The sequence below is a fragment of the Puntigrus tetrazona genome, chromosome 12 (genome assembly GCF_018831695.1).
Source record: "Puntigrus tetrazona isolate hp1 chromosome 12, ASM1883169v1, whole genome shotgun sequence".
Taxonomy (NCBI): Eukaryota; Metazoa; Chordata; class Actinopteri; order Cypriniformes; family Cyprinidae; genus Puntigrus; species Puntigrus tetrazona.
Window position 1 is genome coordinate 10,899,393 of NC_056710.1, and position 16,504 is coordinate 10,915,896.

General features: G+C 38.2%; 1 protein-coding gene across 2 annotated transcripts; it reads right to left on the reverse strand.

The window, feature by feature from the left end:
- Positions 1-860: 860 nt before the first annotated feature.
- On the reverse strand, positions 861-16,492 carry foxn2b (forkhead box N2b). 2 transcript variants are annotated; one of them, XM_043253418.1, is made up of 6 exons: positions 16,341-16,491; positions 7,162-7,742; positions 5,458-5,582; positions 4,225-4,280; positions 3,804-3,872; positions 861-3,185 (listed from the first exon to the last, which is right to left on the reverse strand). In XM_043253418.1, exons 1-6 carry the CDS (start codon positions 16,348-16,350, stop codon positions 2,821-2,823), a joined length of 1,206 nt encoding a protein of 401 aa, XP_043109353.1. In that variant the 5' UTR covers positions 16,351-16,491; the 3' UTR covers positions 861-2,820. The 2 variants fall into 2 exon arrangements, with proteins under 2 accessions (XP_043109353.1, XP_043109354.1); XM_043253419.1 differs by lacking the exon at positions 3,804-3,872 and having other exon boundaries at positions 16,341-16,492.
- Positions 16,493-16,504: the final 12 nt, after the last annotated feature.

Consider the following 16,504-nt stretch of genomic DNA (forward strand, 5'->3'; position numbering starts at 1 on the left):
TAGTGCAAAAAAACACTTTTTACCCTGTCGGGATCAGCTGTTTTCAGCGAGTCTGTTGCTTTAAATGCTAATGAGCTCTGCTGACCCCACCCCTCTCTTCAGAGACTAACGAGCTGGTCTCGTGATACTCGAACTTTTTACTTTAGCCACGAAACTGGTTAACTAGCAGATTATTAGGAAAGGTGATTTGCAAAGCTTAATTGAAAAAAAAAAAAAAAAAACCTATACATACTTACTTCTGTAGGCGAAGCTGGTTGAATGATTCATGCAAACATTTAGGCAGATCGGGGACCGTCGCGTTCCCTTTAAAATGAAAGTAAGGTTAATCCTCTGCATCTTCAGTTGCTCAGATGTGGGGAGTAAATGTCATCCAACAACAAAACACTTCAATTGCTTAATCGGAGATAACTTGTCTTCCCCGGGACAGGAGTAGACACGATGACTGCTGACCCAGGGCGGGTTTAAGGTGAGACTTGTCGATCAACTGTCGTGCAGAACTACGTCTCTCTGACAGGAATCTCTGAACAGACTGATTTGTAAAAGGGATTATAAAAATAAACACACAGTGTGGATTTTTTTCATTATAGGGCGGATGTATACAAAAAACTTGCAACACATTGATGTTAAAACAACTTTGTAAAGATGTAAAGTGAATTTTGCATCCAATGACCCCTTTAAATAATAAAAAAATTGCTAAAATATTGCAGCCAGAGCTCAAATCTGATTCCAAAATTCTGCCTACACAAACAGAACAGAGTACTAGTCTCCACTGAAAACAAATCACTGCATGTCTGCCTTTTGTCATTATTAAACAGATACTGAATGAGTGGCTTTACACCGAACAACAAACACTAAATCAGTAAAAGAAAAAACTCTTTTATTCTTTAATACCATATATAATGCAACAATTGCATATCTTTGGCAAAAATAAACTTTATAAACCTTTTATTAACAGAGGTTAGCTTACAAAATCAAAAATCAGGTTCAGCTGCCACATTTGGCAGAAGAACATGACAGAATTGATGGGGAAGTGGCAACTCAGTTAGTGGACCTTATCTTAATAATAATAACAATAATAATAGTAATATAATAATTCATAGGCAGCTGTTTTCAGAATTGGCCTCAAATTCTAAAACTACTGCTTGGCTCCCCTCCCTGCATTAATACTTGCATTCTGTATTAGCACTATGTACAGCTAGGAGGGGACAAATTGGCAGCCATGGTTAAAGTGACAGGGAAAGAGCTTCACAAGGACAGGCAGTTTTAAAGTAATCAACTCGAACAGAACGTTCTGGTTTGCCAGTGTAAAGGGGCAAGTGGCAGTTATAGTTTACAATTTCACATGCTCGGGTATATAAAATCCTAATGTAGCCTCAAACAAACACTTAAAAACCCAATCATAAACAAACAAACTATTAGGAACACACAGCCAGGCAAGTTTTGTGAGCAGCAACTTTGGCGATCTCAAAGGGGACGAGAAAAAAAAAAAAAAAAAAAAAAAAACTGGGTTAAAAATGGCCGGGAGTCCAGAGAGTTCTTTAATGGCACAGATCTCAGTTGGTTCTCCCAATATACTGTCCACTCTGTTTCACTTCCTGTGATCCTTTCTCCCATGATCAGCACCGTCCGTGACCTGCAGCGATGGGAGAGTGTCTTTGTCTCCGCTTGCAGGGGCATTTATTGTGCAGTTCACATTGTCTCTGGTTTCTTCTGAACTCTCTGGAGGTCTGGAGCAGCGCGGCGCCAGCTCATAGCTCGAAAGCAGCAATGGAGAGATGTGGCGTTTCACAGAGCCCCCTCTACTGGAGGCTTCGTCACGCGCAGTTTAAACCAAGAAAAAGATGACAAAGGCCTGATTTGGGCAGATGTGACACTTGCCAACGTAAAGTCAAGGAGCGGGAAAGGGAAAGAGTGGTTCAAATCCTTTAGTAGAGGTAAGAGGTTCTTGTTTTGATTGGCCGCTATTTAGTATGCTCCGAAAGCAAGCAATATGCACACGGGTAATGATTTAATCAAGTCAGTGCGTGTGGAATAGCACAACACCTGATCGCTAGCATCTGAGAAACACTGAGGCTGATGTGCATGCAACAAAAAGCCGTTTCCTTCAAGCTGTTCTCCAGTCATAGTGGTCAGGATGGGGATGCAAAATTGATCCAATCAGGATGCACGGGAGGAGTCACATGGTTTTGACATCATAACTGCGGCAGCAAAAGGCTCCCAGGGGCATGCCGTCACCACCACACAAGATATAAACCAGCAGTACAAAAATAAAATAACTACAGATATTTAGGTCAACTAATTATTGCATTTCTTCTTTTGTATCATGTTTATATTATGATCCAAAATCAATGGCACTTTCATATATTTCTCTCTTTTTTTTTTTTTTTTTTAAGCTTTTTCCGTCTATAGTTAAGAAGCGTGAGAGATCTTGGGAGCTTGTAAAATCCATGCATTCATTTCCCGTATAAATAAGTTTGTGTTGATTTAGAGGTGGAAGCATGCAAATCTTGAAGTGTTTTTTTTTTTTTTTCTTACCAGTGTCTCTCTCGTTGAATTTTTTTTTACTCTCATACTGTTAAACTCAAATGATGTGGGCCGTTCATCCAAATTGGTTTCTTTTTCTGTACATAAAATATGTCAGTATGGCTTTTCTCTCCTGTGTTTGTATTGCCATGTTTGATGAGTGGTCCGGGAACGTCATCCCAGTTAAAAAGACGAAAGGAAAGAAAACACCCCAACAATTACAAACAAGAAGGAAGATAGACCAAACCAGAAGAGAGAGGTTGGGCAGGCCACAGGATGGAGTTACGGAATAGGGGTTCATTTCCTACTGAGTTTCCTGCTCTTGCGTCTTGAGGCGACTAAACTGGTGCGAATGCCGGCCAGATGCAGGAGCGAGCCGGCCGCCTCCTTGAGCTCCTCGTCTACGTCTGGACGAGAATCTCTTCTGCTCCTCTTTCCTAAAAGCGGACCCTGTAGAGGGCTGCGCGGCCATCGGGCCCGGCCTCCTCTCTCCTGATCGTGGTGTAGAGCCAGGCTGAAGTTGACCGGCTGTGAAGGAGGCATCTGGCGAGGGCAGGGTGGGACAGGGGTGCTGCTGTAGTTGTGATCCTGCTTCGGATCCCGACTCACAACCACCAGGTCCCTTCGGGAGAGATCTATGGGTCCTTCTTGATCATCCGGGTCTGAGAAATAATAAGCAGAAGGAGAATTAATGTATGAACAAAATTGTACGTTACGATTTTGATGTTTTATACTCATCAAGGCTGCAGTTATTTGTGCAATATTTTTACAATTTAAAATTAATGTTTTTCTATTTGAACATATTTTAAAATTTAATTTATTCCTGTGATGGAAAGGCCCATACTCCAGTGTTTTTCCAAATTCAATCATCCCCAATATGCAGATTTTAATTTAAACATATTTGATTTATTACTATAAATGCTACAAAAAAACCTAATTATTTACTCACTCTTTACTCACCCTTAATTTGTGTTCTGAAAATGAACGAAGGTCTTACGGAGGATGAGTAATTAATGACAGAATTTTCTTTTTTGGTTAAACTAACCTTTTAAAAGAACAGCCTTCGTTTGAAATACAAATATATTGCGACATTAGAAATGAACTGTTCTGATTTTGATTGGATGATCTCTGATTAAAGCCAATTGCACATGCGCATGATTGCCGTGATTATGTGAGCAAATCTTGACTAAAATAAACCTGATGTAGAACATGAATAAAAGAAACGAACAAAATAAATGGACAAAAATGAGGTATCGGTGTATGCGATGGTGTTTTCTTACACGAGTCAATGTTCTGCTCAGAGGCAGACTTTAACAGCATCATGGCAGTGGCAGCATCAAAATCACATTCTGTAAAGAAAAAAGAAATGTTTGATGCACACAAGTATTGACTATGTGATGTGTGTGTGTGTGTGTGTGTGTATGTGTGTTTAAGTGAATGAGTCACTTCCACCCAGGAGCGAAACAGTCGCTCTCTAATTTCAAAGTACCAGTGCCTTGGTTGTCAAGGTTACCAAATACAGGAAAGAGATGGCATCTATGTGCATGGTGTAGAAGCACCAAGTATGGGGTGAGCAGAACAAAAAGAGCTGAGATGAGTGATAAAGCCTATGATGATGTGTGATGATGCATCTGATAATGGCGTGTAAAAGATGTGACCAGGTTATACATTTTCTGAACAGACCTGGTGAAGTCTACTAACCTTTTAGGGCACAGCCCTGCTCGGATGTGAAAAGGTGATGAGGAGGAGACGAGGCACTACAGAACAAAGGGTATGAGAAGCTGTTAAAGACACCAGTTAGATGTGTTCTAGACTGAAGTCTTATATCACAATCTGTTATATCATAAATTTCAGAAGCAACAATAGCTGAAATCTGTGTTCAGATGTATGAGACGGACAACTACAGTTTTGACTAAAGTATTATCATCATCTAGTGCACACATACGTTGCCGTTAAAAGGTTTCAGCAAGGGATTAGCAAATCTGCATTTATTTGATCCAAAACAAATATTATTACAAGTTATAACAGCTTTATACTTTAATTATCCATTTTATTATAGTGTAAGAAATGATTCCTTCATAAATCGTTCTGATTTATTATCAGTATGCTGACTAATCAATGTCTTGCCACTTATTATAAATAAAAAAATTTTTTTAATAAAACATTACAAACTGCATATTCAAAATAGAAATCTACTCTAACAATATGCCTTTATCACTTTTTATCAATTTAATACAACTGCTGAATAAATGTATTTATTTCTTTACAATTCTTAAAAAAAAAAAAGACTGATGCACAGCAGTGAATGCACATTTCTTTTCATACATTACCACAAGCTAATACCTATTCTATCCAGAGAAATGTATTTATTTTATTTAATACTCAAAATATTACAATGGGGTATAAGCATTATTTAATTTTTCTGATTGTACAAATATTGATTCAAAAAAAAAAAAAAAAAAAAAACCTACTAGTTCTTAATTTTTCATTGTTTTAATTTCATTTAAATTTAATATAATTATCAAACTGTTCTGGAAAAAAAGGTTTGAATGTATATCTAAATTGAATTTATTTGCTGTCAGATTAACATCACTGCAGTATAATTATTACCAGACAAAACAAAAAACTATTTAAACAACAATACCGACACACCCGTCACATCAAACTGAATACAAATGTTATATTAATGCACCAAAGCTGCAACTTTTTTTATAAACAACCTACATTAGACATGACAGCCTACACAAGAAATTAGCCAAGCATCATGACACATCAAAACCAAATCATTTACACTATATTTAACAAAGCTGTCTGCGCTGGAAGTGTTTTCCTACCGCAGTAAATCTGAAAACCTAGCAAGCAGCATGCAAGCATTGTTTCTACGAAAAATGTCAGAATTCTGCATTTGTCATATAATCAGACCGATGTTAATACCTAGGAGGGGAGGCAGGAGGAGTGCAGAAGGCATGTGCATTCGGGAAGTGCTGTTTCTTCAGGGCTTGCATCAGCATGGGCCGGAACTCGGGGTGAACGCACCACAGAGAGCCTTTCCCATTGGTCTAGAAGAAACAGAGAGGGGAGGAGTCAGAACTGAAAGAAGCAAGCATGATATCAGCATGCTGGTGTGAGGAGAAAGCTCAGGTTAAATGACAACAGGACCATCTGTCTCTCTGTAAGTGCACAGTGCATTCATAAGCATGTCATACATTAGCTGCAAAATAATTTTAAGCCATCATGAAACTATAATGACCACATGGGAACCACGTGGAACAGTGGCTCCTATTGTATTTGCATGGGGGAATGTGTGTGTGTGTGTGTGTGTGTGTGTGTGTGTGTGTGTGAATAAAGGACTCATCACCCTTTGTCTGAGGTGTGGTCCTGCAGGGGGAATATGACCTTGACTCACTTCACTAGCCGTGTTCATAAACAGGAAAGAGGAAACATTGCCATGGCAACAGACACCAGGCTGAGACATATGAAACCCACAGATTCACACGCAATGTCACACGTTAATGAAACATACCATCCTCACCGTTCCATAAATCATTTCGCCATCTACGGTTCACGTAGAAGAAATGAAAACATGCGCCTTGTTTCATTTAATTGGTTGCGTGTCCTGCTTTTAACACGTTGGTTTTCAAAACGCCCTAAACCAATATCCCTCTTGACAACCCTGTTAGCACACTGCAGTCAGCCGTGCACTACTTTATACACTGACCCAGTTAGTTAAACGTCTGAGCCAGTGCTCTGCAGCGATGTTGTGTGAACCGCTCCTCAGGAAAAGATGCTATTCTGATTTATTACAAGGCTCTCTGGAATATTTGATTCTTATTGGTCAGTTGCAGCATTCTGAGGTCAAATGTTTTTTCTGTAATGCCTACTAAACTGCATTTGAGCGTTGTCCCTGACAACCGGACTCAATGTGCTTGTTTCACGTCTCTTGTATATATATATATTTTTTTTTTTTATTTATCCCTCTCCCTATTATTATTTTGGAGATGGAGTCAGTAATCCAAAATAAAGTAAAATTCTGTCTGACACCTATAAGCTGAACATTATCTTATGCCATTTATTGATTATATTCAATAACCAATACATTTCTAAAAATAAAATATTATACTAATTTAGCTAATATTTGAAAAATAATTTCCAAATATTAATTTAGTCACTGGAGCATTACATACGTAAAATTCAGGATATGAAAATACATTTTGGTAAAGGTTAGCACCAAAAAAAATTGTACAAAACTTGCACAGTTACTTTAGTATTATTAATATACAAAATTTTATTTTTATTACTTTATTTCATTTAAATTATTTTTCTGCTGTTTATTTTGTTGTATATTTTATTGTAATTAATATTAATTTTTTTTTTTTTAAATTTCAAATAATGAAATGATTTTTAATAGTTTTGCACTTTGTAAAATATAAGAACACTGGACCATTTAACATCCAATAAGGACCAAAAAATAAAAATAAATAAATAAAAATAATAATAATGTAATACTGATAACCATTATGCTTCTGTATTACAATTATGGTTATGCCTGCATTTATTGTATGTTAAAGGCGAGCTCATCAGCTTTACATTATCCCTTAAAACACCACATGACAATGTATACATTTCTTGCATTCCTACCTTTCCTATGCTTCGCTCTACTTTGCGGAAGCACTTGTTGAGGGACAGATTATGGCGCACTGAGTTCTTCCAGCCAGTAGGGGCGCTGGAGAAATATGGAAAATGTTTGAGGATCCAGCCGTAGATGTCCTTCACTGGGAGAGATTTGCTGGGCGACTGTTCGATAGCCATGTATATCAGTAAGGAAAAAGAGAAAGGAGGCTTTGACTTGTAAGGATCTCTCTCGCTTCCCGCAGAGATGGAGGAGGTGGACGAGGCGGTGTTGCTGTGTGGTGACCCACCACCTCCCTCGATGTCAAACAGCGGACTGTTGATGGGTTGCGCTTCGCCTCCGAGCGTGAAGTTCTGCAGCAAGTTCTCATGAAGCCAGTTCAGGTTGGTTAGTTCATCATCTTCAGACTCGCCCGCCACCACACTCAATGCTCCAGCCCGACCAATCTGGTCCAGACTGGTAGCCATGGGACTGGAAGCGCTCTCTGCTTCAGGTAGAGTCCCAGCTCCACACACGCCCTGCGCTCCGGGAGATTCGGCTTTCTTATCTGGAGACATCCCAATTATCGGACCCATCAAACCAGGAGGGTCTGTGGAAGGGACACAGAACAGAAAATGGGCACTGGTTACTACAACTGTCAATCACAAACAAATGTGGGTGTATTTATTTACAGAAATGCAGAAATTTGGCTGAAACTGAAAATAATGTTTCATAAAATCAATTTGGCTAATTGTTATTTGAGTGCTGTTCAGAATGTCATGTTCTCAGTACATAAATTAAATCAATATAAAGTTCTTCAGATATGCTTCTTAAAATTTCAGCTACATACTACTACTACGTACACAAACAGTTTTTAGTTTTGGTTAATAAAAAGTTAATAAATTCTAAGCTTAAATAAAAAAACCAATCATGAACTGAATTGAAATTATTTGGAGGATTTACACAACTATATTACAAATGTGACTGAATAAACACTGGATCATTTTTGGTCATGTCCACAATTATGACATCTTTATCTATTATAACTACATTATGTGCACAAAATATGCTGACATATTAAAAACGCTTTAGAGAAGCACTGGTTTAGCCAATAACTTGGTGTGTTTCAGACAAATGACACAGAGAATATCAGAATAAATTTTCCAAAATAGCACCATGATGATTGCAGAGACATTTTCCATTTTGGGGTGGAGTAACCCTTTAGGTGACAGACAGCAGCAGTATTCATATACAGCGGTCCCTTTAAGACCTGACGCACGGATCTAACATGATATACTTCTGATTACTTTCCTAGGTGTTTTTGTTCGCATAGTTGAATGAGTTCACGAGAATGACTGTTGAGACTGGCATTTTGACATAACTGAACACAGCAGAAGCAAATGACGCAATGAAATCATACATTTTGGGTCAAATATGTTATGAATTCATAACGCTGGATGGCTTTAATTTTCCAATTTCTTTTATCGCTAGAACACTGCAATCTCTGTGCCTGAACCATTTCTCTTGAGGGAATTAAGAGGTCCTTTAGGACAGAGTTAAGGGCCTCTTAGATGTCTACTGAAGTGTCTGAGAGAACCATAAGCCTCATCATCAAGATGATACCACGCCCGAACTCCAGGGTACTCCAGGGTTCTTAGACATCTACTGAAGATGTGCAAGTCTGTTACCAGCTCCATGTAATAAGACAGACAAGGATGGAGAGGATAAGTGATGGTGGCCCCATACAGCTTGAAGAAACTCGCAGAGATCAATTAGAAATCTACCTGCCAAAGACTAAGCGTCTGGCTTTAATGGACAGCCATGAAAAGCACACAGAATATTTATAAATAAATCATCAGCTCAAGTAAAAGAGGGCTGAGTGGCTAGGAGAGTGAATGTTTCTCTGCCCACTATTATACCCACTGCCATGGAAACCATACAGCACATCAATAAATAAATAATCACATAAAGTGCTGCTCTGAATCATTCTCTCTCCCACTCTGGAGAATAGAGTGGAGGGCACAGGGAAGGGGTTCCACTTCCTCTTTCAGACTGTTCAAAACACCCCAGACACAAATAAACATCTTCATCTTCACATGAGTACTGTAATAAAAGGTGTCAACAAAAAATAGCTTTTCCACAAAGTTAAAAGGATAGTTCACTCCAAAATGATAACAATGTCATCATTTGCTAATGTCTGCGTCATTCCAAACTTGGATAACTTTCTTTTATCTGGAGGAAAGCAAAAGGAGATGCTTAGAAAAAAAAATATGCAGCTCTTTTCCATACAATGAAAACAGATTGGAAACCAAAAGCCATCCAACTGCAAACAAGAAAAAAAAAACGCCCTGAAAAGTAGACAAACCTTGGTGTAAGTAATATATGGAAATTTAAGCAACTGTTCACTAAAAATGCTTTACATTTGTGGTTGCCATTCACTTTTTTTTGGAGAAATTTGACATCAAGCAGTTTGTTTGCATTTTCCCTCTTTCCTCGCTTTTCTTTTGTTTTAAATAGCTTGTAATAGGGCTGTGCATTTTGTTATCACTTTTAAATTAGCACAAATTCTGCATCAATTGCTTGAATTCAATTCAAGCAGCAACAAAATACAATATAGAACTACAACATGTAACTTATTAACAAATAAACACACACCATCCTATATGCCTAAAATAACAAGTAACTTACACAAAGTTGAAATAGTTGTACAAAATTGAAAATCAATTAACATTGTCGAACCAAATAAACTTAGAATATTTATTAGCAAAACAAATAAGAAAGCTTGGAGGCACGGCATGTGCCTTGCTGTAAAAAAAAATTAATAAATAAATATAACAGAGATTAAATAAAAGTCAGCAACTGTGGAATTCAATATCAACTTAGATAAATGTCAGAAGTCGTATATTTTTATAACAGGTGCTCTTGCATTTTGTTTTAAACTCTTCTGCCATCGTTTTATCTTTCCTACATCACTTTTCTTGTCAGTCAGCTCAACTCACGTGAGGAATGAAATCTGATCTGTGATGCGACTGTCGTTCCGTGCACTGCATTGAGCAGCCACAGTCCATTTTAATTGTAGTGTCTGTTCCCTAACTGAACTAGGCTTCGCACTGGTATCACTGTCAAAACTGACTATCGCAGCAAGCCTGGTCACAATAATGCTTAATGCGTTATTTTATATACAGCAGAAATGAACATATCCACTGGGATTTCAGAGATATGGCGTTTCAGTGTGCACAAAAACACAGCACCACGCTTCACTCAAACCAGCTGGTAATCCACAAAAATAAAAGCTTAAATGGCTTAACGATTGAAAATGAAGTTAACATATTAGTATTGTAATTTTACAGTTACACTTAAAATGTTATTCTAATACTTGAATTTTGTATTGTACAGCTCAGTAGTATTGCTGCAATATATTTCTTTTTTTGTTTAATATTTTTTACATTTATACATTATATTTTTTTAAACTTTTACCAAAATTGTCCAGCCTTAAAAATATTTTTAAGCTTTAAAAAATAATAAAATAAAATAATAATAATAATAATAATAATATATACACATTTATTTTTTTATTTTTTTTATGCATGTGCATTCTACAAAATCAGCCTAGCCATTATAGGTATTTAAATCTTTCCAAATATAGCTATTCAATCAACACACACAAGAAAAAATTGCAATGCGAGTTTTCTCCAATTTTCTCCAAATGCAGCCCTGGAATTAAACCATCCGTCACCTTGTCCACATTATTATCTTCCTGTAGTGCATCCACATGCTGTTTTGTTTTCCAAAAGCATCCTTTGGATATCTTTCTTCATGGGCACTCAAGGGCAGGTACGGCAGCGGTACGTCCTTCACAGGACATTTAGTGCTGTCTGCTTCCCATCCTGCTCCGGGCTGAGACCTGATCCCCGCACTCATGGCAGCTCTCATTAGCAAGACAAATCTAACTCCTCTCCAACAAGCTCATCAGCCCATCACCTCACCCTCCATCCACACAGACAGACAATGCTAATGCTGACACCCTTAACTACTTTAAACAGAAATACGCCCAAACAAACAGACTAAGAGTAAACTTTCGTCAATGGGAGGGGCAGCTTTGAAATACAACTAATTACCCTTTTAATTCCCAGGCCCTCTGAGAAAGCTTTGGCATTTATTTAATGTCACTGACAATTAGCCACAATAGTTTATGTAGACTTGAAGCTGAAGTTGCAATGAAATGAAAGTAATGGCAAATCTTTTCTTAAACACTTTGATGGAGAAGCATCTCTAGAACAGCTGTAAGACTCTTCTCTAAGAGCATTTACCATTTCTTTTAAGAAAAACTGTCATCATATAAAACAGAGCAACCCATCAAAATAAAAGTTTGGTTTAACTTAAAGAAACAGAAATACTTAATACAATTAAAGTACTACTAATAATGAAATATTGAAACATTATTTTTAAAGTAATATTTTACTGAAAAACTATTTACCATTAATATATGTAGCAGAACATTTTAGAAATGCTTTTGATTATCATTATTTAATGAAACCACCAAGATGAAAAATATTGTGAAAACAAAACGTTTTAAAGAGTCTTAATAGTTTTGTATGTATGTTTCGCTTTTTTAAAAAACACAGCGAAAAGATCTAAAGGATTTTATAAAAAACAACCCGTGTTTTTTCTCTTTAATGCCCATCAGTCACAAACTAATTTTCATCAAAATTTGAAGGAGGATTTATTCAGTATTGAACTGCTGATGTTTGCAGAACAGAGCACTGGGAAGAGCATGTGCATCTGTAATAAAACAGTTGGAGATGGAGATCAAGGGGTCTTCTACGTGTTTAAGCATGCTTAAACAGCCATTCGAATTGGAGCTCTGTGATGAAACCCAAGCAGAGAGCTTTTCTTTCCTGATTCCTGTAGCGTTTGGTATTGGTCTGTCAAGTATCAGTCCTGACTCAAGGGCTCCCAGCGCATCTCCGCTTCTTTGTGAGAGCTGATCTAAAAGCCCAGCAGGAAGGTCACCTAACCCTATTAGAAAACTGCTGGAGATTAACTGCTTTTTTTTTTTACTTTTCTCTGTATAATCCAAAATTCAGGTATTCTCCTTGATGTTGAGGAGACATCTGACAAACTAATGGATTTGTGTCCAGACACAATAAGCTTTAAGATGCTTTAAAACAAATCATAGAATACAAAGAGCCTGTTGTTGTTAGTTAGTTCGGGGCTAGTTTCAATGCTAAATCTTCTTAAACACATTCATATGGTGCAAGGGTTCTGGAAGCTCTGAAAGCTATAATCCACAGCGGTAAAGACACCACATGTACAATGCCTGAGTTTGTTTCATATCACATTCCATTTTAAATATTAAACATTTCAAAACTAATTCAGAATAATTTAATCCTCTAATTCATCTTTAATTGGATGCAGTGGTTTAGAAATGAGTTAATTTAGCATTAAATTGTCTTGGTTTTTGATTCAGGCTCAACATTTTGGCGCTTTTATGACATAATTTGGTTGTTAAATGGAATACGGTTTAAACTCTGTCACCACGCACCAATCAGTGATGATATTTGCATATATTTATGAATATTACAAGAAACATGAACACTAGACCAATTAAATATTTTACATCCATCCTGCACTTCAAGCAAATAACAAAACATACAACTTTTTTAATGTTTTTCTAATCATATTTTATCCTCACCACGGCTGCATTTATTTGATCAAATATGCAACAACAATACGGTCAATAAATAACGGTTTTCTTTTATAATATTTAGAAAATAGTTATTTATGTAATGGAAAATTGCATTTTCAGCGGTCATTATTACAGTCCTCAGTTTCACATGATTAGTTAGAAATCATTTTATGCCGGATTTGTTGTTACAAAATTGTAATATTTATTAATTTTTGAGATTATAAGTCTCTTCACTGTAACTTTTGATCAATTTTAATGCCTCTGTGATAAATAAAAGTACATTTCTTAAAAAAAAAAAAAAAAAAAAAAAGGTGAATTCTGACTTGTTTTCATCATTCGCTTTCAATGCAAAAACCAGAAAATCTAAATCATCTCTAACTTGTAGTCGGCATGAATTTTTTAATAAAAATGAAAAACTCGAATGCGAATACCCTAAAAATCGATAAATACTAAATAGCTGTAACTTTTGGCGAGTTATGTTCACATAGGCTTTGAAAAAACAAGCCAAGCACCTACACATGAATAAGATATCAGCGGGGTTTCCGTTTCTTGGAGCTTTACATGGTAGCGGCATACAGGCATCCATACATACAAGCAGCCACACAATCTTCACAGCGTGCTGTCTGGACTTCGTCCCGTGCCATTGTCACACCCTACAGTCTCAATTAAACACACCCTGTTTATTCACACAGGAGTGACCGACACAATGAAGGCTATTGTGACCAGAATGACACAGGCTATGGTACTGGGGGGGGCAGCTCTCCTCATCAAGGCACTGCCTGACATTAGCATCACTGTCAATGGACAGAGGGGCCCTAACTGCCCGCCGGCTGCTCCGCAGACTTAAATCTTTCAGAAAGGAGGCGAAGGTTACTAAACGAGAAGGAGTGTGACAGACCAAGTCTAGGAAGACAAGGTTGAGTTGGGGGTTGGGGTGGGCGTGAGGTCTGACACGGTCCAGGCAAATGAAGGAAAAAAAGAAGCGCACATTTGCAACTGAAATCCAGAGCAGTCGCCTATATTTGATTACCACGCCCTGGTGTCACCATGTAGCCATGGCAACCACAGCGTTATAGCCTCCTGGGGATGCGAGTTGCGCCTCCTGGTCTAACGTTGAGGGCATCGAGGAACAAAAAGAGGCTAACAGCAGATGAGAAATATGTGCAGCTGGAGGTATAATGAGAGGATGGAAGGAGGAGGGGTCAACGAACAAAGGCACTGTCGTTACAGGCCACATGAAAGCTCGGACATAAGTTTGATTTGCTTTTCAATTGAGTTTGGGAAAACCTGACGACTTTTACTAGAAAACGACACTACTGTGAGAATTCAGCTCGGTTGTCTTTGAAGAAAAGCAACTGCGTGTTCGTTTACATGTTATGCCACTCAACCAGGAAGGGTTGCCAAACGTAAATTTGTGGTTTTACTAACAAGACAGTGTTTTTTTTTCAAACCTCTCTTGCACTGAAAATGAAAAATCTACTATGTCTATGGTGCAGATTTGTTTCTGTCTTGGGCTGGAAGCCAGTTTATGACTACTGATTAAACTGTTGTTGACTGCTGCTTAATACTTTTTACTGCCATGCACTCATCAAACTTTTGCAAACTATAGGGTAAAGCCTGATGGCAGTCATGAATAAAACCATGAAAAATATAATCGGAAATATACGGTCTTGCTAAACATTTATTTAAAACATGCATATAAAATGATAATAAACATACTTGATTTTATTCAAAATTACAATTAACTTTTTATTGTATTTTGTCTGCAAGGTTCGACCAAGTTTTGATGTCTTTATTAATAAAATATTCAACAACGTAAAATACAATTCGCGTTTTGTCCATTCAGGTTTAAAATGTCTCTATAAATAAAATAATAAAACACACATTACTAAAGAAAACAAAACAGGCTCAATTATATTTCAGACTTTACTCACACATATTGCATAAACACCCAAACCTGGTTGAAAAGAGCGTACGAGTTTCAATGTTTTGCCCGCATTTCTCGTTTCTTCAGCTTTTGCGGGACAGCAACTGCATACAGCCAAGAGCCAGATCTTATCTATCATTGTGAGAGTCATAATGAGACTAATTAATTTCCCGTTTAATGCCAGGAGAGAAGCAATAAGCAAGGGATCATTTGCCGTGTCCTACAAAAGCCCTCCAGAGAACGCGGCACCGCACAGACACTATTGCCATTCACTACATTAGCGCAGGATTCGGTACTAATGAAGTCTCTTTAGGCAATTGTGCCCTTTCAGATGTAACTAGCTATGCATCTGAAATCCGTCCGCTGTGGATGCAGCTAACGCGGTCACACTGCAAATAAAAGCAACTACACGACAACCCTGTTAACAACACAGACACCCTTTTCACTGCCTACGCAACATGACCTGAATGAGTCTACAGTCTAAAGTGCAAAAGTAGACAGCAGAACTAAATAATGTGTTGCTCATGTGACACGCCGCTCAGAGTTGTGTACCCGTCCCCCCGGCTCTTCCCCGAGCACAGCTATGCGTTTACTCGGGACCACGTGTCAATGTCACTCAGACGTTATCTACCGCCGGAAATAATGAGTGCACGTCCGCGTCAGAACGTCCCATTTCATCAACAAGTCACGAGCAAAACTACCAGTCGTTCGCGTTTGATCTCAACGAACGCTCGTGTACAACCACAACAAGTAACAGGCAAAACAAAACAAGAGAAAATAACAGCCCCCACCCTCACATCTCGTGTTACATAGTTGCCCTAGATTCTCACTACTCGCAATAACCGAACACATATTTATATACATATATATTTGTAACCTTCAACTGTAACCTTTAGCATTACTCTGTTGTTGTACGCGACCGTCGCGCGTTCGATTAGCGTTCTTATTCGAACGCTGTTTTTATTCGTCGGTTCCGATTTCTAAGGGACTTTCGCGACAACTGACGTTTAAATCGTGATGTTATTTCGAATTGATCTGACGACTGAACGTCTGTCGTGCGTTCCGAAACTTCCGCAGATAATGTCACAAGAATGCTGAACGAGGGATCTTCAGTTAGCGTCAAGCTAATGCGTGGCTTTAAAGCAAAGCTTCGCGGCAAGCTTCTGCGCGGCTAGCGAAATAAAAGCGACGAAAAAGTCACTGGACATGATTTGTGTTTACAGCGTTCATTCAGGAAAAAAAGTGTACGAATACGACTGGAACGCGGTCGGTTTAATGTCTCGTGTCAGCTCGACGGCAAACGCAAGCGTTTCACTCAACTAAGTTAGCTAGCAAGATCACATGGTCTTAAATGTTCATCAATTTATTCTAGAAATAAAACGGGCGTGCGTACGTTTCGATGTGAAAGACTGATTAAAAAACGTTTTTAAAAAACGTAAACACGATTTAGGGAGGTGAGCGGCTTGTTATTGGCTAGAATTTTTTTCACTAGACACGTTTTATACTTGTCATCCGATTAAAAACGCCCTGACATACAAGCTTCGCCTTCAAATAAACCGAATTATGAATCGCACCGACAAGCTTTTACTTACATTCGTGCATTCTACTGTCGCGTCCGACGACAAAGCTCCCGTGCTTTCATGCAGTAGCCTTTCGCTCGCGCTGTGTCAAAAGATCAGCAGCTGCTTCCTCCATCCACGCAGCGCGGAGATCACGCCGCACGGCAACGCTTCCGTACCCCCCCTGCCGTCGCCAA